This window comes from Bos indicus, chromosome 1 (assembly GCF_029378745.1).
Source record: "Bos indicus isolate NIAB-ARS_2022 breed Sahiwal x Tharparkar chromosome 1, NIAB-ARS_B.indTharparkar_mat_pri_1.0, whole genome shotgun sequence".
Taxonomy (NCBI): domain Eukaryota; kingdom Metazoa; phylum Chordata; class Mammalia; order Artiodactyla; family Bovidae; genus Bos; species Bos indicus.
In genome coordinates, this window is record NC_091760.1 from 135864630 (window position 1) to 135885942 (window position 21313).

At 51.8% G+C, this 21313-nt stretch overlaps 1 protein-coding gene across 1 annotated transcript in view; it reads left to right on the top strand.

Moving 5' to 3' along the window:
- The first annotated feature begins 5996 nt into the window (after positions 1 to 5996).
- Positions 5997 to 21313, top strand: part of RAB6B (RAB6B, member RAS oncogene family) — a 59721-nt gene continuing 44404 nt past the window's right edge. Inside the window, exon 1 of the mRNA XM_019962206.2 lies at positions 5997 to 6424. Coding sequence (XP_019817765.1) covers positions 6355 to 6424 — 70 coding nt within the window. The 5' untranslated portion in view covers positions 5997 to 6354. The remainder of the gene's footprint in view (positions 6425 to 21313) is intronic.

Here is a 21313-nt window from a genome sequence, read left to right on the forward strand (position 1 = left end):
GAAAGGACTTCTGTGATACCTATCACAGACGAATTGTAGGAACATAATGTAAGAAAAATGCAAGTCATAGGAGAAAACATGTCATTTGATTCCTTAGAAAAAGTTCAAAAGATGCAAATGAAAGAAAATATTCCTGAAGGGCACATCAAAATGTGATAAAACTAAAAGAAAAGCCAGCTGGGGTTCTGTATTTCTGCGTAGGGGAAGGAGGAAGAGACCGGAATGCAGTGGAGGGAAACAACAGAGGCCTCAAAACATTGTGATGCTTGATTGCTTCAGCTGGGTGGAGGCACACCTAAGGACTGCCTCTTGAGAAATCTGCATGCAGGTCAAGAAGCAACAGTTAGAACTGGACATGGAACAACAGACTGGTTCCAAATTGGGAAAGGAGTACATCAAGGCTGTATGTTTTGCCAGGCTGGATGAAGCACAAGCTGGAATCAAGATGGCCAGGAGAAATATCAATAACCTCAGATATGCAGATGACACCACCCTTATGGCAGAAAGTGAAGAAGAACTAAAGAGCCTCTTGATCAAAGTGAAAAAGGAGAGTGAAAAAGTTGGCTTAAAGCTCAACATTCAGAAAGCTAAGATCATGGCATCCAGTCCCATCACTTCATAGCAAATAGATGGGGAAACAAGGGAAACAGTGAGAGACTTTATTTTTGGGGACTCCAAAATCACTGCAGATGGTGACTGCAGCCATGAAGTTAAAAGACGCTTGCTCCTTGGAAGAAAAGCTATGACCAACCTAGATAGCATATTCAAAAGCAGAGACATTACTTTGCCAACAAACGTCCGCCTAATCAAAGCTATGGTTTTTCCAGTAGTCATGTATGGATGTGAGAGTTGGACTGTGAAGAAAGCTGAGCACCAAAGATTGATGCTTTTGAACTGTGGTGTTGGAGAAGACTCTTGAGAGTCCCTTGGACTGCAAGGAGATCCAACCAGTCCATCCTAAAGGAGATCAGTCCCAAATATTCATTGGAAGGACTGATGCTGAAGCTGAAACCCCAATCTTTTGGCCACCTGATGTGAAGAACTGACCCATTGGGAAAGACCCTGATGCTGTTAAAGATTGAAGGTGGGAGGAGAAGGGCACAACAGAGGATAAGATGGTTGGATGGCATCACCGACTGGATGGACATGAGTTTGATTAAGCTCTGGAAGTTGGTGATGGACAGGAAAGCCTGTCATGCTGCAGTCCATGGGGTTGCAGAGTCGGACACGACTGAGAGACTGAACTGAACTGAACTGAGTGACAGGTTTTCTTCTTTCTTTTTTTACATTTTATATATTTATGGTTGTGCTGGGTCTTCATTGCTGCTGCGTGTGGGCTTTCTCTAGTTGTGGAGTTAGGGGCTACTCTCTAGTTGCGTTACACAGGCTCCTCATTGTGGTACTTTCCCTTGTTGCAGAGCACAGGCTCTGTACACAGAGTTCTTCAGTAGTTGCGGCACATGAGCTTAGCTGTTCTGCGCCATGTGGAATCTTCCCTGACCAGGGATTGAACCCATGCCCCCTGCATTGGCAGGCACATTCTTACCCCATGTACCACCAGGAAAGTCCGACAGGTTTTCTTTACAACTTAGATATACATTGTCAGCCTCAACAGGAAGCTTAACATAATTTTAAAAACTGGAACACAAGGATGCCATGTGGAAGAAACTTGTTTCAGTGAGATTGCCAAATTGAGTGTAACAGCAGCCACACTTCATTTTTTTCTTTCTTTCTTTTTTTTTTTTTTTTTTTTTTTTGCCACCTGGAAAAAGCCTGTCTGCTCCAGGGCAGGCTAAGGACAAGACTCCAAATAAGGAGTCCCACAGCACAATGACCACGTTCTGTGAGCAACGCCACTGTCTCTTCCCGCTACCTGAGCCAGCCCACGTCACTGTGTGTGAAGTAGCTGGAGTCAGGGTTCTGTCACTTAAACTGGAAGAATTCTGACAGAGCCCCACGGTGCATCCTGGCCCACGGTCAGCCTGCTGGGGCTGGTAAGCAACTGAGCTGACGCAGAGGCTTAGAGTGCCCAGAGGGGCCTGCATTCCCTGCTCCTTCCTCTACTGACACTCTGACTTGTGTATGGACTGGATGGTCAGGGAAGGATGGACTTGTCCAGGCTTAAGTGAAAGGGGGTATTTTTTCTGCCACACTTTGTCTTGCCATAGATGATTTCCTCAGGAAACAATGAGAAAGTATGGGAAGGTATGGTAAGAGAGATGTTAGGAGAAGGTGTGGGTGGAAGGAAGGGTGCCCCGTTGGCTGCCCCTCCTACGGACTGTGGCTTGGGAGGCTCATCTCCTTCTAGAGCTTCCTTCAACTCCATCTGGATGCAGTCTCCTGAGAGACCAAAACCCCAGAAGTGGGGTGGGAGTTTGAAAATGACCCTGAGCCTGACGCCAGGCACCATAGAGGAGATACCTCTGGGCCTGTATCCCAGACTGTATGCCCTATAGTCTACGGGGCTCCAAACCAAAGGCCATTCTGAGGAGTAGAACAGTTGTTCTTTGTTTCCTCCAGTGGGAAAAGAATGTATGTTTTATTTTTTAAATTTATTTTTATTTAAAATTTTTATTGAATGAAAGATTCTTTAAGTTCTATAGTGCCTTACAACTTTTAGAAGTTTCAAACAGAAGATTTCATATAATGCCATAACAACCCTTTTTTCTACTACCCCTATATTGTCCCTTTCCATTCCCTTCCCTTTCCACTGGTAATCACAGTTTGTTCTCTATATCTGTGAATCTGCTTTTTTGTTTTATTCATTAGTTTGTTCTAGTTCTTAGATGCTACATATCAGTAACATGGTTCAGTATTTATCCTTGTTTGCCTGATGTATTTCACTTAGCACAATGACCTCCAAGTTTATCCAAGTTGTTGCAAATGGCAAAATTTCATTCTTTTTGTGGCTGAGTATTATTCCATTTTATATATACACAACATCTTCTTTATCCATTCATCTGTTAATGGACACTTAGGTTGCTTACGTACCTTGGCAATTGTAATAAATGCTGCTATGAACATTGGGGTGCGTGTATCTTTTCGAATTAGCTTTTCTTTTTTTCTTGGATATATACCCAGGAGTGGAACTGCTGTGTCATATAGCAGTTCTACTTTTAGTTTTTTGATGAACCTCCATACTGTTTTCCACAGTAGCTGCACAACTTTACATGCACAGCAAAAATGTACAAGGGCTCCCTTTTCTCCACATCTTTGTCAAGATTTGTTATTTGTGGGGTTTTTTGTTTTTTGATGATGATAGCCATTCTGACAGGTGTTAAGTAATATATCATTATGGTTTTGATTTGCATTTTCCTGATGCTTAGTGGTTGAGCATCTTTTCATAAGCCTGTTGGCCATCTGCATTTCCTCTTTGGAAAAATGTTTATTCAGTTCTTCTGCTCATTTTAAAATCAGGTTGTTTGGGTTTGTTTTTTTTTTATATTGAGTTGTGTGAGCTGTTTAAATATGTTGAATATTAACCTGTTATCAGTCATATCATTTGCAAATGTCTCCTCCTATTCACTAGGTTGCTCTTTCATTTTGTCAATGGTTTCCTTTGCTGTGTGAAAGCTTTTACATTTAACTATGTCCTGTTTGTTTGTGTTTGCTTTCGCTTTAGGAAATGGATTGAAAAAATATTGCTATGATTCATGTCCAAGAGTGTTCTGCCTACGTTTTTCTCAAGGAGTTTTATAGTATCCAGTCTTACATTTAGGTCTTTAATCCACTTTGAGTCTCTTTTTGTATATGGTATTAGAAAATGTTCTAACTTCATTCTTTTACACATAGCTGGTTAGTATTCCCAGTGCCACTTACTGAAGAGAACAAGACCATGTGCACTCTTAGCACTTTTACTCAGCAAAGTTTTGGAAGACCTAACCACAACAATCAGGGGAAAAAAAAGAAATAAAAGGAGTCCAAATTGGAAAGAAAGAAAGAAGTAAAACTGTTACTGTTTGCAAATGACATGGTACCATTCATAGAAAATCCTAAAGATGCCACCAGAAGACTACTAGAGCACATCCATAAATTTGGTTAAGTTTCAGGATACAAAATTAATATATGGGAAACTATTACATTTCTATACATTAACCATGAACTATCAGAAAGAGAAATTAGGGAAACAATCCCATTTACCATCACATCAGAAGTAATAAAATACCTATAAATAAGCTTACCTAAGAAGTTTAAAGACCTGTACTCATAAAACTAAAAGATACTGATTAAAGAAATTGGAGATGACATATAGATGGAAAGATATACCATGTTCTCAGATTAGAAGAATTAATATTGTTCAAATGACCATACTATCCAAGGCAATCTACAGATTCAATGCAATTCTTATCAAAATGCCAAAGGCATTTTTTTTTTTTACGGAACTAGAACAAATAATTTCAAAATTTGTATGAAAACACAAAAGACCCTGAATAGTCAAAACAATCTTGAGAAAGAACTGGAGGAATCATGCTCCCTGAGTTCAGACTATATTACAAAGCTACAGTAATCAAAACAGCATGCCACTGGCACAAAATCAGACACATAGACCAATGGAATAGAATATAGAACCCCAAAATAAACCCACACACTTACAGTCAATTACTCTATGACAAAGTAGGGGGAAATATACAATGGAGAAAACACGATCTCTTCAATAAGTGGAACAGTTGTACTGACTTGGGGTCTAGATATTCATTCAAACATTCAACAATCATTTCCTAAGCTCAAAGTTAAGTCTTTGGGATTCAGCAGTGGAGACTCAACTGCTGATTTCATGGAACTCATCCTACAGTTTTTAATAAGCAATGAGAGAAAGATTCTAAGTAAATAAACCAGGGAGCCAGACAGGAAGACATTCCAAGCCAGCTATGTAAGTCAAAAAGAGAGCAACAAATGTCCCCTAGAAAACTCCAGAGATGAAGGTTGCTTCTCACCTTTCTCTCTGAATGAAACACACACACACACACAACTTGTTCCCTAACATCTGGGGTATAATCCCAAATGAACATCCATTGAACAGCCCTAAAAGAACAGACCACGTGGCAGCAGCACAGCAGAAGCAGTTTGGTGAAACCTCAATTACCCAGAATGCTAGGACCAGATTGGGAGAGCTTCTAACGCCTGGCACCTGCTCCTTGTTCTCACCCACTCACAAATTATCTGTGTGCCTTAACAGGTCGGGTGAATGCAGAGGCAAATGGGAGGTCTCCCTCCTGTCCTCTGGGAGCTCATTGTCCAGATACACCTAATTGCCAATGCAGGAGTGGTGTTGTCAGCCCATAGATCCCAGGGTCCAGGGATCCAGGATTCCATCCTGGAGATGGAAGAGCTGACATTCAGGGCCTCGTTCCTCTTCTCTCCCACAGGGCATTGGGTTTAAGATAAAGTGATGCTTAGGGGCGGTTGAAGTAGGGTGCTCCTTTTATCGGTGCTCCTCTCCAGTTGGGCATGTCTGCGGGTGGGTGGCGTTGGGGGGGGGGGCGGGGGACACCTATGACTCTACAGAGGCGCCCAAGAGGAGGGATCTGGGGAGAAGAGGGGAGGGAGGGCCAGACACACGCTCCAGATGACAGTAGAGCCGGTCTGCGCCGACACGGTCCACCACACCCTGGCTCACCGACCCCCCGCCCCGACTTCTTTCCTTTTCACCCTCTCGGATGGCTGCGCTGAGTGTGTATCAGTGTCGCAGGGGGAGAAAGAAGGGGTAACATCTAGGTTTAAAGACCAGAAACAAATATCCCTTGACAATTTCACGTCATTTTCTGCATTCAAAAGAGAGGTGGAGTGGGGAAGACAGACGCAGTGGGGCAATGAGAGAGGGTCCGATTCGGTAGCCTCTTCAAGGCACGGCTGTGCGACCCTCTCCCGCCCGAGTGCGGGCTCCGGGTGGGTGGACTGACGCCCCTCAGCCCCGCAGCGCCGCGGGCCCCGCATGACATCAGAGGCTAGGGAGCGCGCAGAGCGCAGGCGCGGGCGGAGAACCTAGGCGGGAGGGGGCCGACTGGTGCGGCTCGGGAGAGCGCTCCTCCGCCCCGCGCGCCTGAGCCCCGCTCCGCCGGATCCTCGCAGTCCGCGCCGCGCCTCGGGCGTCCAGAGCGCGCCGCATCAAGCGCCGCCTGCGGCCGCCCAGCCCCATCCTTCCTCCTCCTCCTCCTTATCTTTCTCCTCCTCCTCCGCCACCGGACACGCAGCCGCAGGCCGGGGCCGGGACGCAGCTGGGGAGTCAGGGACGCGCGCAGCCAGCCCTTCCCCCTCCGGCTCCCGCACCGCCGGCCGCCTCCCCTCGCCCTCCTCCTCTCCCCTCCCTGCTCCTTCGCTTCTCCTCCTCCTCTCCCAGCCCCAGCTGCCAGCACCATGTCCGCAGGGGGAGATTTTGGGAACCCACTGAGAAAATTCAAGTTGGTCTTCCTGGGGGAGCAGAGCGGTAAGTACCCCGCTTATTCCCCGGGTTTGGAGTCGAGCCCACCCCCGCCGCCAAATCATCCACCCCACTGGGACCCCGACCTCGGCTCGAAAAGGCCCCTCGGTGCCGGGGTAGAGGAGAGGTTTGGGGATGGGGCGGTCGTGGCCGGCTCGGAGGGGCCAGCAGGGGAGGCTCCAAGGGTAAGGGCCGACGAGGCGCTGGGGCCAGAGGTGGGGGTGAGGGTGGGATCTGGGGTGGGGGCTCGGGGTGCGGTGCAGGTGCGGCGCGGCGGGGAGACCGGAGGGCGGCGGCTCGCTCGGCGGCGCCGGCCGCGGGCGTGAAGGCTCCGGGCTCGCTGGCTCGCTCGCACTGCGGCACCGGCTGCGGGCGACCGCGCAGGTGGCGGGGCGCCGATGAGGGTCGCAGGGAGGGCGAGTGCACCTCTTTAGAGAACGAGACCGCACTGGCGTCTGGCCGCTCCCCAAACCGCGGCACCGGAGGGGCTCCCTGGGGCCCCTGACGGGAACCGTAATTGCGGACACGTCCAGGCCCTGGGGCAGACGGCCGCGGGGGAGAAGACCGACATCTGTCTCTTCTGAGAAGAGCCAGGTGCAGATCGTGGGGGCACAGGGCGCCTACCTCCCCTGACTTATGTCCGACTGGGCACAGAACGTTCTAGACCCGCTGCCCTTCGCTGCTGTGTTTTAGCCGCTTTGAGGCTCAGGGGTCTGAGCGATGACAACAGGGGTTCCCAGTGCAGGGCAGATTTGGGGGATGGTACCGTGGCGCCTTGCACCAAGAGCCGCGAAGCCCGGCGCTGGGCAGAGAAAGGACCAGGCGACACGCCCTGCCTGGCTTCCCAGCACCCCTCCCAAGAGCGTTCTCGGCGGATTCTTCCAACCCCCACCTCCCAGCTCACCGCCCTTCTTGGGGGAGGGGAGGCCACCGTGGCAGCGGGCCAGGGGCCAGGGAGACGGGGAGACAAACGGCTTTCCTGCTGTCTGGTAGCTCCCCTGGGGAAAGCATCTCTGAAAGCCAGGTTAGTGCTGAGGAGGGAAGACCAGACTGAAGAGCTTGGAGCCTCTGACACTTGTAGGAAGGAGCGGTTCTCAGAGCATCCCTGCAGAGGCCTCTCACCTGAGGCTGCGGGGAGACAGGCAGGACCTTGACCTGCTCTGGGAGAAGGCTGTCTCTGGAGGGAAGACCACCAGCTGTAGCTCTACAAACCAGTCCAGTTCACCTGGTTTAGTGCCTGTCTGTACAAGGGGCCGCAACACACACAACCTTGGGAGGACCTGGTGAGCTCCAGGAGCTGCTGTGATGCGTGTGTACATATTGGTTGTGGAGGTCACATGACAGTCGCCTGCCTGCCGCTGCTCATTACCTGGGATGGAGGGATGGCTCAGAGAAGGGTGTCAGAAGGTGGCCAAGCTCTGACATGGGTTTTAGGGCCAAGCTGGGCATTTCTGAACAAGACAACTCAGCCAGCCAGCCCTGTGTCCTGGACTCTTGAGTTTCTGATCTTAGTAGATTCCAGTTTCACAAAACTAACTTTTTCTTGTGCCTAAAAGGATTTGGGAGTAGCCGGGTTGGTTTTCACATTACAGTGCTAATCTTACCAGTGCTAGAGCCCTGGGAGTTGAATTCTTAGCTGTGTTCCCTTGAGGAGATTTCAAAGCCTCTCTGAGCCTTAGTTTCTGTCTCTGTAAGATGGTTGCCTGACGGTTGTTCTCTTACCCCTTCATGTTTCCTCAGTGTCTCTCAAAGGGCTGGACCCAGAGAGGCTGTCAATAAACACGTTTTTATTCCAAGTCTGAACATGCTTCAGTGAAGGGCCAGGGGTTTGATAAGGAGAATGCATCTGGTGTGTTTGAGTGAAAACTCTGGGCTCCCTCAGAACCTCTGATGGGCTGAGGCCCCTGATGAGCTCTGCAAACCCTTTTTGCACCTAAAATCACAGAAACAAGAGCTGAGGGCCTCAGAGAGCGAGCCCCCACCTCTTCAGCATGTTTATAAGGGAAGTTCAAACCCCAGGATGGGGTGTGGACCCAGAGGTCTATTGTGAGTTGTTAACACTTCTGGGACTGGAACTCATGTCTCCTGTTCCCAGTCACTAACGTGCCATTGGGAAATGAGGTGACCTTGAATTGGGAAAGACAAGAATTGGGAATCTTTACTTCTTAGGAGGTGGTGGTTACCAAACTCTACTCTGGCCAGGATTGTGGCTGGGTTGGGTGACCTGGTGGGAATGCCAGGCTAGTCGTTTGGGATCATGGTTTCTGGGCCCTTTGAACGTGGTCATTAGGGGAAAAGGCACTGCCGTTAGCCACACTGGTTCTTTCTGGCAGGGATCTCTAAGGCCCTGAAGACTCCTCCCACTTTGTTATATCATTAGTGGGTTATTTACCTTCAATTTTACAGAGCTTTGGGGTCCCGGAGTTATGCAGGGGACATGTGCATCCCTGAGCCTGGCGAAACAGACTTCCATCTCGCCTGCACGCGCTTTTATACATGTTGGTCCTTCGTGCCCTCATCCTCCACAGCCTGTGTGGTGGGGGGAGCCGCTGAAGTCTGGCCATCACCTCCACCTTGGGTCTCCCTCCCTGTGTGACGTTGGAGGTCCCTCCCCTTCTGTACATGGGGAACTCAGGTCTGCTGAGCACAGCAGAGACTTCTAGAACAGCAGTGGGCTGGCCTGTATAAGCTGAGCCTCCTGGAAGCGGGCCAGGGGAAGGAAGTGGAGGGCTATGGCCTTCTCTTGTTTCCTGTACCTGGCATAATGGTGGCATCTCTCTAGGCCAGTGGGCAAGGACAGCTGGGTCCCAGAGAGGAGTACCCACCCTGGAGCCTAGTGATGAGGAGGGTGCCCTGAACCAGATAATACCAGGGGCATAGGGCCTTCAGAGATATACTAGGGACCAGGTTTGGTTGGGACACCTTGAGGAGCCACTCTAGAGAGAATACCTCTAGTCTATAAGAGAGCACCCCCTCCAGGCACAGAATGATTGCTTGCCCTGGATTGTGGAATACAGGGCTGGCCACTGTCAGCTTGGCAGGGGAAGGGATTGTGCAGAGAGTATTGTAGACCCAGGATGAAGGGTTTCCTTGCAGTGGGGAGGCTGAACAATCCTCTTGGGGCTCAGATGGCTCTCTGAGCCTGCTGGCCTTGCTCTCATGCCACTGGCAGTTGTTGGGGAGAGGGGGTGATGCACACTAGTCCTGATTTGGGCACTTGGTGGCATCCAGAGAAGGGAGGCATGAGCAGATATCTGAGGAAGGCGCACACCTCAGGGACACAGCCCTGCTTCTGAGTTCTGCTGGAGTTCTAAGGGGTCTCCGGCTTCACTCAGAGCGTCTGCAAGTGTGTGTGGCCTGGAGGAGGAAGTGTGCTGTGTCTGCTGCACGCTGGCCTCTGCTAATCTCCCTTCCCCGAGACTCCTCCAGCCAGAGCAGGAAGACGGGTGGACCCGAGTTTGGTCTACTTCCCCAGGCTGAGGCCAGCAGGCCAGCTGCCCCCTCTGACTGGGTGCCCCCCATTCCCCCTGGCAGTGGTGCTGCTGGAGGTGCCATCCACACACTAGACGCAGTGTGAGTGGTGTCCCTGGACTCGTGCCGCACAGTGACCCTGCGGACCCTGCAGGCAGCGTTGTTGTTTAGTCATTTGCTTAGCCATCCCTCTCTCCCTCCCCCACCCACATCTCCCTTCCTCCTCCCAGCATCCATTTATTCATTCCGTCAGATCTTTGAGTGGATCCCTGCCTCATGGAGCTTATAGTCCACTGGGGAGTGCAGATGTCTGCGGGTATAATTCCAGTAAAGGTCTGCGAGAGCCGTGACGAGGGAGGAACAGCTGCTGTGGAAGCGCATAGCGGGGTGTCCTGCCCACCTTCAGGGGTCAGGTGACCACGGTGCTTTCTAAAGGCTTCAGAGGAGAAGAGGAGGAGATGCTTCTACAGGCAGCATGCTGGGCTGAGCGCAGGGAGTAGGTCTCACAAGGGGCCCATCCTCTCTGGGAAGCTTTGTTCATTCTTCTCCCCACTTTGTAGAATAAGTGTGTGGGGTGGGGAGCAGGATGCTGAAGGTGACCCTCAGGCTTGCTACTGCTGAGAAGGAAGGAGCTGTCCATCCACTTTCATCCCAGTCCTCACTGCTGGCTCCTTCCCTGCCCATGGCCGGGCCCACCCTGGACCCCTGCCTTCCCACCATGCACACTGCCACAGCCACCCCGGAAGCCTGCCACTGGCCTGGTGACTGTGCCTAACCCCAGAGGTTTGCTCCTCCCAGACCCGCTGGCCCTGCTGTGCCCAGTCTAGCTGGGCACTTGCCATGGCAGAGCTTTGCTTTTTCTGAACATTTTAAAAAACAATCATATGCTGCCCCGGACCTCTGTTGTGTTGATTATTTAGGATTTTTAAAATGTTTACTAACTTTTTTGAGGTACAAAAACCCTACCTGAATTTTAAGCCCCTTAAGAGCAAATTTCAGCACCTAAGATCTAGTCACCTTTCCCACCTGTCCAACTGCAGGAGGTTTGTACTTATTAAATATCTCATTTGAAAATGATGAGAGATCTTTGCTGTGTGGGATTTGCCGATGGCCCATCAGTACATTGAAAGTGAAAGGAGTCAAGGCGGCTTTGAAATAAGGTTCTTCCTCCTGACACCTGCCACTTTGTCAAGCCAGAGGATTTTTATCCACAGCACTTGAGTCTTCGTAGAGGATTGGCTCATTTCATCCTTGGTTGTGCTCAACTCACCCTTCATCTTATAGAACCTGAATTTCTTAGGGCACCCCCGTCCCTACTACCATTTCTGAAGAACTGTGAGAGAGCAGCAAGGCCCCCAGAGATGGGGCAGAAGGGACACCTCTGGCTTTCTGTGAGATCCAGTTTGAGTCACCAGGAGACTCAGTTTCTTGGTCCTGCTTTTTCTCTTCCCAAGTTTTCTCCCTGCCTTAGTGGCTGGGTAAGAGAGGGTACCTTGGATGTTGGATACAGATCCAGAACCTTTGCTTTATTTGATTAAACAACTGGGTATATGAGGTCAGACACACACAGACAGACACCAAGACAAGAGTTAACCTGTACTCAGCATAAGAAACAGAGCTTCCCGTGTAGCTCAGTGGGTAAAGAATCTGCCAGCCATGCTGGAGACCTGGGTTCTTTTCCTGGGTCAGGAAGATTCCCTAGAGAAGGAAATGGCAACCCACTCCAATATTCTTGTCTAGAGAATCCCATGGACAGAGGAGCCTGGCAGGCTACAGTCCATAGTGTTACAAGAGTCAGATACAACTTAGTGTATGCTTTCTTCTTCTTTCTGGCATAAGATAAAAGTGATATCCTCAGTGCTGATGATAAATCTCAAGAACCAGCCAGAAGAGAAACAAGAAACTGTGAGATCTGGTTTTGGTGGTGCAGGTATAACAATAATTACATGGTCTGATTATCATTATCATTTGTAGCCTCCAAATTGTAATGAATACCATTAAAATATAACAACCTCATTGTCCTTTTGTTACTTATTACATCCCTAAAATTAGCCCATGAATAGTTATCCTTATAGGTGTTATCTTGGCATTGCAAGTCCACCCAGGGCAGACCTGAGGGTGGTACCATCCGTGTCCCATCCAGGCTGCATAGTGTCCCTGTCTTCCCCACCGTGTCTTCCACTGTCGTGGAATGAATGAGCCATTGAATGTGCTGTCTGGTCTCAGTGTAAATAATTTAGAGAAACAAGATGGACAGCCGCGTTGCAGAAGGTGATGAAAGGTTAGGTCGAACTGCAGAATTCATAAACGTCGGGAGTGGACTGCTGTATTGGGTGTTTCTTCTGTACTGCTGTCTGTGTGTCTGTCATCATTTTCTATTTCTCACTACAGAGAAGATGGCGGAGGTTGCCAGGGAGAAGTACCCCATGCACCCTGAGATGGCCAGCTTTTGTTAGATCCTGAAAGACAGGCTGCCAGAAAATCAGGCCGTAGGCAGGGCTAGGCACTTAAGCCCTGAGGGGACTGTTGAGGATGAGAAAGCCAGTTTCTGCTTCCTGGAACAGGGCAGGGAAGAATGAAGGTTCCTAATGCCTGAGGACTCCTAAGAGAGCTTCTAATACCAAACTTGATATTTCCAATTCCCTTTATTATTTCGGTAACTTTGGCCCTGAACTAAGTGAGATCATTTTGAAAAGTAAATTTTCACTACCATGATACATTATTATTTTAGTAAAATGATTTATTTTTAATAGAAAGGCATATTTATTTTGATCTCTTGGTAACAAGGTTGGTGGGAGCCCAGGTGGCTCAACCACACATCCTGGACCAGGTAGCAGTCGTTCCTAGGGGGTAACATAATCAAAGGACAGGCCCGGGTGCAGGAGAAAGCAGATTATTCCTCACTCCTGAGGGCAGGATGGAGCCTTTAAAGTAAAGGCTGCCTCCATAAAATGCTCGAAAAGCATGGCAGCCGGGAGCCCCAGCAGGAGCTGGGTGCAGTGGGCAGGTGAAGAAGGGGACTTCCTTTGGTGGGTTCTGTGCTGCAGACCTCAGCTTTCTTCCAGGGCCTGGGCAGCTGGGGTGGGGCTTCTTGCCTTCACGGGTTTCCCTGGAGCAAGAGGTTTCCAATATTGGGGGTCACAGACTGACTCAGTTTCCCCTGTGGCTGGAGAGGAGGTGAGGTCAGGTCACAGAGACTGATATGGCCGGGAGCTGGGACTTTCTCCCAAGGGTGGTGGGGAACTGGCAGAGGATCCTCAGCTGGGGGGTGGCCTGGTCAGCTTACTGGGGAAGGATCCATTATTCTAGAGGCGTGGAGAGGAAGGGAAGGTGGTGTCCAGACCCAGCCAGCCCTTTCTGACAAAATGGAGTTGACCCTCCTGGGTTCCTGTGCCCTCCCCCAGTTAACCCAAGTGGCATTTGGGAAAACCCAGTGTGCTCAAGGCTCCACACAGGGAGCCATAGACATGGGATTCATCCTGTTTGGCAGAGGCTCTGAGAGAGCTGGTCACGCCCAGCGACTCCCTGCTTATGTGGCAGGTTGGAAATCCAAACCTGGGTCGCCACGAGAAACCGTGAGCTGTTGGGCCTTGTGCCTCAAAGGCAGGCCCAGGCTTGAGGGGGGCGGGGAGACAGAAGAACACTGAGGTTGTGTGGAAACGGGGTCCACAGTAGGTGCCTCCTGGGCAATCACATGCCAGGCTCTTTGCTGAGGCAGAGCTGGCAAACAGCATGGCCGGTGTGGGGTGCGGGGGTGGGGGTGGCCTTTAACTCCCCGGACTGGTAGCAATGCTGAGGCCCTGAGCGGGAGGAGGGCTCTCGGAAGGAAGCAGGGTCTCCTCGAGGGAGTCCGATGGAGCTGGGATTGCATAGCAGGCCCTCTGTTCTCATACAGTGTGAGCTGCTTATCTGGGATGGTTTAAAGGGAGCTGATAGGGATGGTGTCACTAAAGTCCTCTAAGTCAGCCTTACTGCCATGGAGGAAGAATATTCCCCAAGTTCTAGCTGAGAACTAATTACACAGGAGGGAAGAACCAGTCACTCTGAGAAGCTGGTTCCCACCAGCTCTGGGGGTAACCCTTCCTTTGGCTTCCTCCTCCCTCATAGGCCTGGAGATATCAGGGCCCTGGAGACCCTGATTCTGTCCGGTGCCTGCCATCAGCTGGCCATGTGGTTGGATTAGCCCTAGCCCATCTCTGGCGTTCGCGATATCCCCCTGGAGGCTAGCGGATCTGGTGATCATGGGCCAGTGGAGCTCTAACTGGTTTTTTATTCAGCACCAGCTTAGAGTAGGATGCCAAGCCAGTAACACTCCCAGCCTGGACACAGCACAGGATAGAGGGGCTGCAAGGATGAAGGCACGGGATCAGGGCCTCTGCCAGCTGTCTCCTGTGCAGCTGCCCTGGGCTCCAGGGCAGGGTCCACTCCAGTCCGCCACCTCTTCTCTTGGCCGGCATTCTAGGCCCACCCACCTGGGTCCAGCCCTCCCTGCTGTGCCCTCAGGCTGCTGTGGTTCATCCCTGCTGATGATGTGTTTGGCTCAGGTTGCCAGGCAACAGGGATGGAGCTGTCTTGCCCTTCCTGCCGGGAGGCATTTATTCCATACAGAGGACCCATGATGAGGACAGTCTCAGGTACGCCTACTCCAGGACACTTCCTTCTGCAGGCAGGTGGGCAAGTGGTAAGCAGGGATGGCTGGGAAAGGCCCAGAGCCAAAGGGGGGTATGCAGTGTCCACCACAGACCAGTCAGGCTTCTTGACCCAGTCCTGGCTCCCACTCCAGCCCCATCACCAGCGCTGTCCTTTCAAGCCCTGGGCTTCCTCCCCGGCCTGGCCCTTACTGTCTGGGTGTTGGGATGGAACAGGACCCCCTGTGCTCATTTCCCTCCCCAAGACAGTAGCGTCTTCATGACTTTCATGATGTACTGATTGCATCAATACATGACAATGCTGAGTGCTCCAGAGGAGGTCATTTTGTTAATGAATAGTAATGGTGATCTCCCCTTGCAGATGTGTGAGGGGGAGAGAAGTAAGGGTTCAAGGCTTGGAGAGTCACTCATAGACTCTCTTTGTGTAGTGAGCTGCAGGGCACGCATCCCTGATCTGAAAGGTAGAGCTGCCCATCCCATTTTATAGAGGGGGGAAGTGAGGCTCTGAGAGGCGGAGGCACTTACACAGTGTGCAGGGCCGACAAGCTGCTACCGCCAAGCTCGGAAGGACCCCAAGGGCCCTGAAAACCCCAAGGTAGTGTTTTCCCTGCTTCCCAGCCTGGCAGGGAGCCAGGCAAACTCACCCTGAACCCCCTGGCCCCACAGTTGCTCACAGGCTAAGTACCTCAACTTCACTGCTACTGTCCTTCGCTAAGGACATGGCCCGGGGACTGCAGGCCAGAGGTTCTGCCCTGTGAGTGGAATAGTGCTTGACCTAAGGTAAGTGGGTCGTAAGCCTCAGCCAGTGTTGATGGGAATATTAAGTACACAAGCAAACCTGTGGGTGTGGTCTGCTGGGGAGTCAGGGAAGGCTTCCTGGAAGAGGTGGTATACAGTGAGCAAGAATTCACTGGCAGGTGAGGGGAGGCATCATGAACCTCCTGGCTCATCATGAGAGGGCCCGGCTCTGCCAAGGCCAAGGCCTGTGATGGGCATGGGTGTTCCAGGGAATTGGGTGTGCTTCACGTGGCTGGGCTCTGGTGTGGTCGGGGGAATGTGGTGGGAGGAGTTCTACCTGGGGAAGCAGGGTCAGGCCACATGCCAGGATCTGAGCCTTCCCCACAGGTAGCCAGAACACACTGGGGGGCTTCAACCAAGGAAGGGTGTGTCTATAGGTTGAAAGACAGAGATATGATCTGGTTGCAAGCAGGTGTCCTGAACCAGGCCACTGGGAACATTCACAGGATGAAATTTGGAGAAGGGCTTGTGACAGGTGTCAACTTGAGCTTTCTTCTAGGCCTCACGTTCAGCTCTGCTAGGGATGTATATTTTCTTCATTGTTTCTCTGTTGAGTGAGGACTCGGAAACAATGAAGGGATGGGGAGGAGGGGGTTTTGTCCTCTGCAAGAGCACACTGTCCTCAGATGTACCCAAACTGGCTGCCTTAAGCTCCTCAGTCCTTCGGCCCCTACTTCCCCTGGGTGCCCCTGGACTGCTGGCTGCCCTTCCAGGCTCTTCCCATCCTGCTCAGGGCAGGATTCACCACCTGGTGAGAAGCTGCTGCTGGGTGTGTGCGTGCCCCAGCCCTCCTGTAGCCTCCTGTTACTGCCTTCCTTGCTGGGCTTTCCATCCAGCAGACACCTGACTCCCTCTTTTGCTTTCTTCCGTGGATTCCCCTTGTTCTTCTCTGTGGCTTCCAGCTCCCCAGCAAGCCCAGGGATCTCTGAGGACTGGAGGGAGGCCTATGTGGAGAAGAGCCTCCTTCCCCACCTGGGAAACAGAAACCCAGTCTTGAGGGGGCTGCACAAAAAGCAAAGCTGGGAGCCAGGGAGCCAGCATGGAAGAAAGTCCTGCCGTCCTGACCCCAGCCCCCACCCACAGGCCAGGTCATGGTCTCATAGTCTGTTCTCAAGGCCTGAAATGCCACCCTCCAAAGCCCTGTTAACCTCGGCTCCCTGCCCCTCTTGTCTTCTGGCCCTGGAGGTTATTGAGCCCCACCTGGGTATTCCTTTGTCAGTGTAGCTGGTGTCAGGAGAATATCCTAATTGGGAATCATCAGTGATCACTGCCAGAGAAGGCAATGGCACCCCACTCCAGTACTCTTTTGCCTGGAAAATCCCATGGACGGAGGAGCCTGGTGGGCTTCAGTTCATTGGGTCGCTAAGAGTCGGACACGACTGAATGACTTCACTTTCACTTTTCACTTTCATGCATTGGAGAAGGAAATGACAACCCACTCCACTGTTCTTGCCTGGAGAATCCCACGGACAGGGGAGCCTGGTGGGCTGCCGTCTATGGAGTTGCACAGAGTCGGACACGACTGAAGCGACTTAGCAGCAGCAGCGGTCACTGCACGTTTCAGTGGGCAGGGCCACATTCACCATCTGTGAGGTCAGCATGAATAGGGAGACCTGTGCCCTCAGCTGGTGCTCACCAGCGGTGTCACCTCTGCCCAGGTTGCTGGCCCAGAAAAAACCAACCTGGAAGTTGGCAGCAAGCAGCTCAGCCCAGCTTTGACCTGTGCAAAACCCTGCTCCATACCCCCTTTGCCCTCCTCTCTGGGGTAAAGGTGGGACCAGGAGACACATCCCTGGCTTGGGACTGCAGAACTGCAAGTGTGACCTCCGCACAGGGGACGGGTCCCTCTGGGGGAGGGGGCAACGGAGAGAGAGGCAGAGAAAATGTTCTGTGCTGACCACATTGGTGAGTGGGGAACAGACATCACACAGACGGAGAGAATCAAGTGAAGCATTCAGAACACGCGTTTCTTGTGTATTTCCCCATCCAGTGAGTGGGGGGAGACGGGAGGAAACTGGGAGCATCAGGGGGTGCCAGAAAGAGAAGACCATGGAGGCACTGAGGGGAGGCCCCCCACCAGACACAGACTCCAGAGTGCCACCATCATGGGGCTTCTGGCTGCCTCACGCTGCGGCCTTGGGGAAGCTCGGCTGGTGTAGGCTCTAGGCAGTGGTGCTGTCCACCCCGATGTCCTGACCAAGGAGAATTAAAGGATCCTGTGGAGACACTGATTCCTGTTGGGCACAGGAATGATGGGACTAATTCTGTATTCAGGTGGAGGATGAGGTGAGAGGTCGGGACCTGCTGCTGTGAGGAGGCTGATGACCCCTTACCAGGCAGAGCAGGAATGGAGAGAAGGGCTCTCACTTGTCCCGGGGGATGAGGGAGGCATTTGTCAGCTCACTGCGCCAGTGCTGCGACTCCAGGCTTCCTTGAACATACTGGTGCCTCCACAAATCTCTTCCCCACTAGGCCACTGCGGTTCCCAGACTGGGTGGCTGCAAGTGGGGTCAAGCCTTGGATCCAGGAGATTGTTTGGTTCTGTTCTTCTTTGTGTTAAGAGCATTTCTGAGAAGGGTTTCTTTTTGGGGAAATAAAAAAGCCACTCGCAGATCAGCCACTTATTTTGGGATATTAACAGATCCTACTTGCAGCACCAGCATCCGGAAATTCTCCCCTGATTCTAATCCATCACTCCCCCACATCCAGCCGGAGCACTGCAGGCTGCTGCCCACGTCAGAGTGTGACATGCAGGTCTGGGAAGGTGTCCAGCTAGCCCACCCACCCTGTTGTCTCCCACCTGCGTCAGAAGAGAGCAGAACTCCAGAGGCTGGGCCAGAACAACTCGGCTCCTTCCTCTGTTGTGCAGCTAAGGGTCATCTAAACCAGAGGTCTAGCCCAGACAGCAGTGTCTGCTCGTCTGTCCACCTCAGCTGGAGGGCTGGCAGTGCTGTGGGAAATGTGTGGTGAGGTAGTCACAGCCTCTAACAGAGAGACCTGTGAGGTTCTGTTGCAGGTGCCCAGCCACTGACACCACTGCAGGAGAGGAGGCGGAGGCTAAGTCAAGAGGAGAGGGGGCATCTTTTAGGAATGTGAGATGGTTTGGCAGATAAGGATCTAAGGTGACCCTAAATGAGTCACCCTTGTGTAGTCCCTTGAATCAGATGGAACCCAACACTTGTTTCTAGCCAATATAGTATGGCAGGGATGATAGCTGTCACTCCCATGATTGTAGCTCTGAAAGACTCCTCTGCTGGCCTTGAAGGAGTGAGCTTCTGTGTGGGGAGAGGGTAGTGAGGGGTCATACAGCAAGGAACTGTGGGTGTTTCTTCTAGAGGAAAAGCAGACCCTGGCCAGAGCTCCCTAAAAAATGGAGACTCAGTCCTCCAGCCACGAGGAACTGAATTCTGTCAACCACCACAGATGGGAGTCTTGAAGAGGACCCGAGCTCCAGAAACAAATGTAGCCCAGTCAATACTGTGATGGTAACCTTGTGAGACTCCAACCAGAGGGTCCAGGAAAGCCAGGCCCAGACTCCTGCCCCAGGAGAGTGTGATATAATAAATATATATTGTTTTGATCCACTTCATGGGTTTGTTACACAGCAACACATAACTAGTACAGATGGGGTAAAAATGTTTCCAGGGAGGACACACCACAGAGATGCTCTCCTTTTGCAGACAAGGAGTTGGAGCTTCCAGGAGGGGCTGTGACCTGCCCCTGGCTAAGCAGCTGGCTGGAGCCCCCCACAGCAGGCATTGGGGTAGCCCGAGATGTGGACCCTGGTTCTTGCTCTGCTACTGCTCTTCCTTCGTGCAACGTTGACCCTCCTGCTCCCTGGGTCTCTGATTTTTCCTCTGTTGTGTGAAGGGCTGGATCGGGTGATCTCTAGGTGCCTTCTTGCCATGATTTGGTGTTCTGAGGCCACTCTGATCTGTCATCCTTCTGGAAGCCAGGCTTCAGGGCCTCACTGCAGTTGAATCTCTGCTGCTCCTCCCTTGTGTTTCTCCCGGGGCTTCAAGAGGCAGCACCTTCCTGACCTGGGCACACTTCGGTAAGCCTGATGGGCTCAGACAAACCTCCGAGGTGGAGTTCTGGGCTGTGCACCAGGAGAGTTAGTATCTGACTGTGACCCTTGTGCTATGCGATCCTGGGCAAATGGCCCCTCTTCTCTGACCTCACATCTCCTCAGCTCGGTGAGAGGCTCAGTCAAGTATAATTCCAGGGTTCTCGATGGCTCCCACTCTTCTGTGGTGCTGCTTTGCAGCTTGTGGGGTGGAGACAGGTGAGGCAGGCTACATTTTTTTCTGGTACCCAGGCATCCAAGTCCAGGAGGAGACCTGGATAGCCACCCAGTTCCTTGTTTCCCAAGCCTGGCCCTGTAAGCACCCCAGTGCCTGGCCTGCAGTCATTTCTGGTCCACGGGGCTAGAGACAGAATCTTCCTTGCCTGCTGAGTGTTACTGTGCTCATTGTCAGGCCTAGGGGCACAGAGATACAGAATGCATCTTCCACCCCAGAAACATTGGTCCTTGTCTCTAAATTTCACCTGCAGGTCCATCCCTACTCCCTGGGTGAAGCCTGAGCAGGTGCCCTTGAGCCCATCCTGAAGGAAGGAGGGATCTTCTTTCTGTTGATTGAGTGGGGAGGTCTCCATGTCCACTCTTTCCTCACCAGCCCCCTGAATGTGCAGTGGCCTGCGATTTTGCCTGTTTCTTCTGTGGCAAAGCAGCAAGGTGCTCAGGGTGAGCAGACTGTGTGAGGGTGTGCAGGGACAGGGAGGGGTGTTGGGCCCACAAAGTGCTGGGAGCAGCCCCTGTGCAAGGGGAAGCCTTGGAGTCAGCACTCCTGATCAGCCAGCCCAGGGTTCCTCAGAAGGATGCCCTGTCTCCAGCAGCCTGTGACCTTGAGGCCACCTTCTACCTGCCCAAGGGAGCTTGGTCTCATGACCAGGCCTCCATGCATGGACACTGTGGGTCCATTGTCACAAGGCCTCTCTGACTGGACCTCAGCTGATAATCTGGGAAACAAAAGCCACGGCTCTCTGCACTCTATCTACCCACTCTGTCACTATCCTGCTCTCCTCTCCCTAGAATGGGGCTTTTAACAGCAATGCCACCAACAGTTTGCCTGAGGGAGAAAAATGTAAATGTGAGTATGTACATATATTACTTTGCAAACCTCCGTGCTGTGGCCAAGTGTTCTTCTCAGTTAAATAAACTAGCAAGTTGCATTAACATGAGCCTTGTCAACAGATCAGCTGGCAGTGGGAATTCAGTGTGTCCTTCTTCCTGCTCTCAAATGTGCATATCCTCACTGTGGGTGAATTCTCCATAGCACCCATGCAGCTCTCAGACATGTGACACGATGGCCAGTGCAGGGTTTGTGTGGAGTTGGGCTGAGCCTCAAGCTGATTGGAATGGAGCACATTCTGCCCACCCAGGGTCTGGCTGTCCAGGGAAGCCAGGCCAGGGGGTAACTGTGTGTGCTGTGGGCAGGGCTCCTATTCTAGCTGGGGATGGAGGGTAGCTAACAGTCAAAGCTTGCTGGTGCTGGTGCTTTGGGGACATGGAGGGGAGATTCAGCACCTTTTAAAGCTGACAAGAGTGTTTGAGATGGTTCTCTGAGGCAGAGGGTCCAGACAGTGGGTGGGCTGATCACTGTGTGGTCAGATCTCAAGTAGTTTTTAAGAAATCCTGATGATTTCTCAGTTTCGCAGCTAAGACATCAGGAGGACTAGAGAGTTTCTTCACACACCAGGGCTTCTGGTACCTGCTGGGTTGAGTGTGTGTGTGTGTGTGTGTGTGTGTGTGTGTGTGTGTGTGTGTGTGTGTGTGTGTGTGTATTGCATGCATCTTGGTGAGCATGTGCCTGTGTGGTTCTGCCGGGTTCTGCCCACCAAGCTGGCCTGTCAAGGCTTGCTCCCTCTCCAGTCTGTGGTTAGAAGGGCTCACAGCAATTCCCACCCAGCGAGGTCC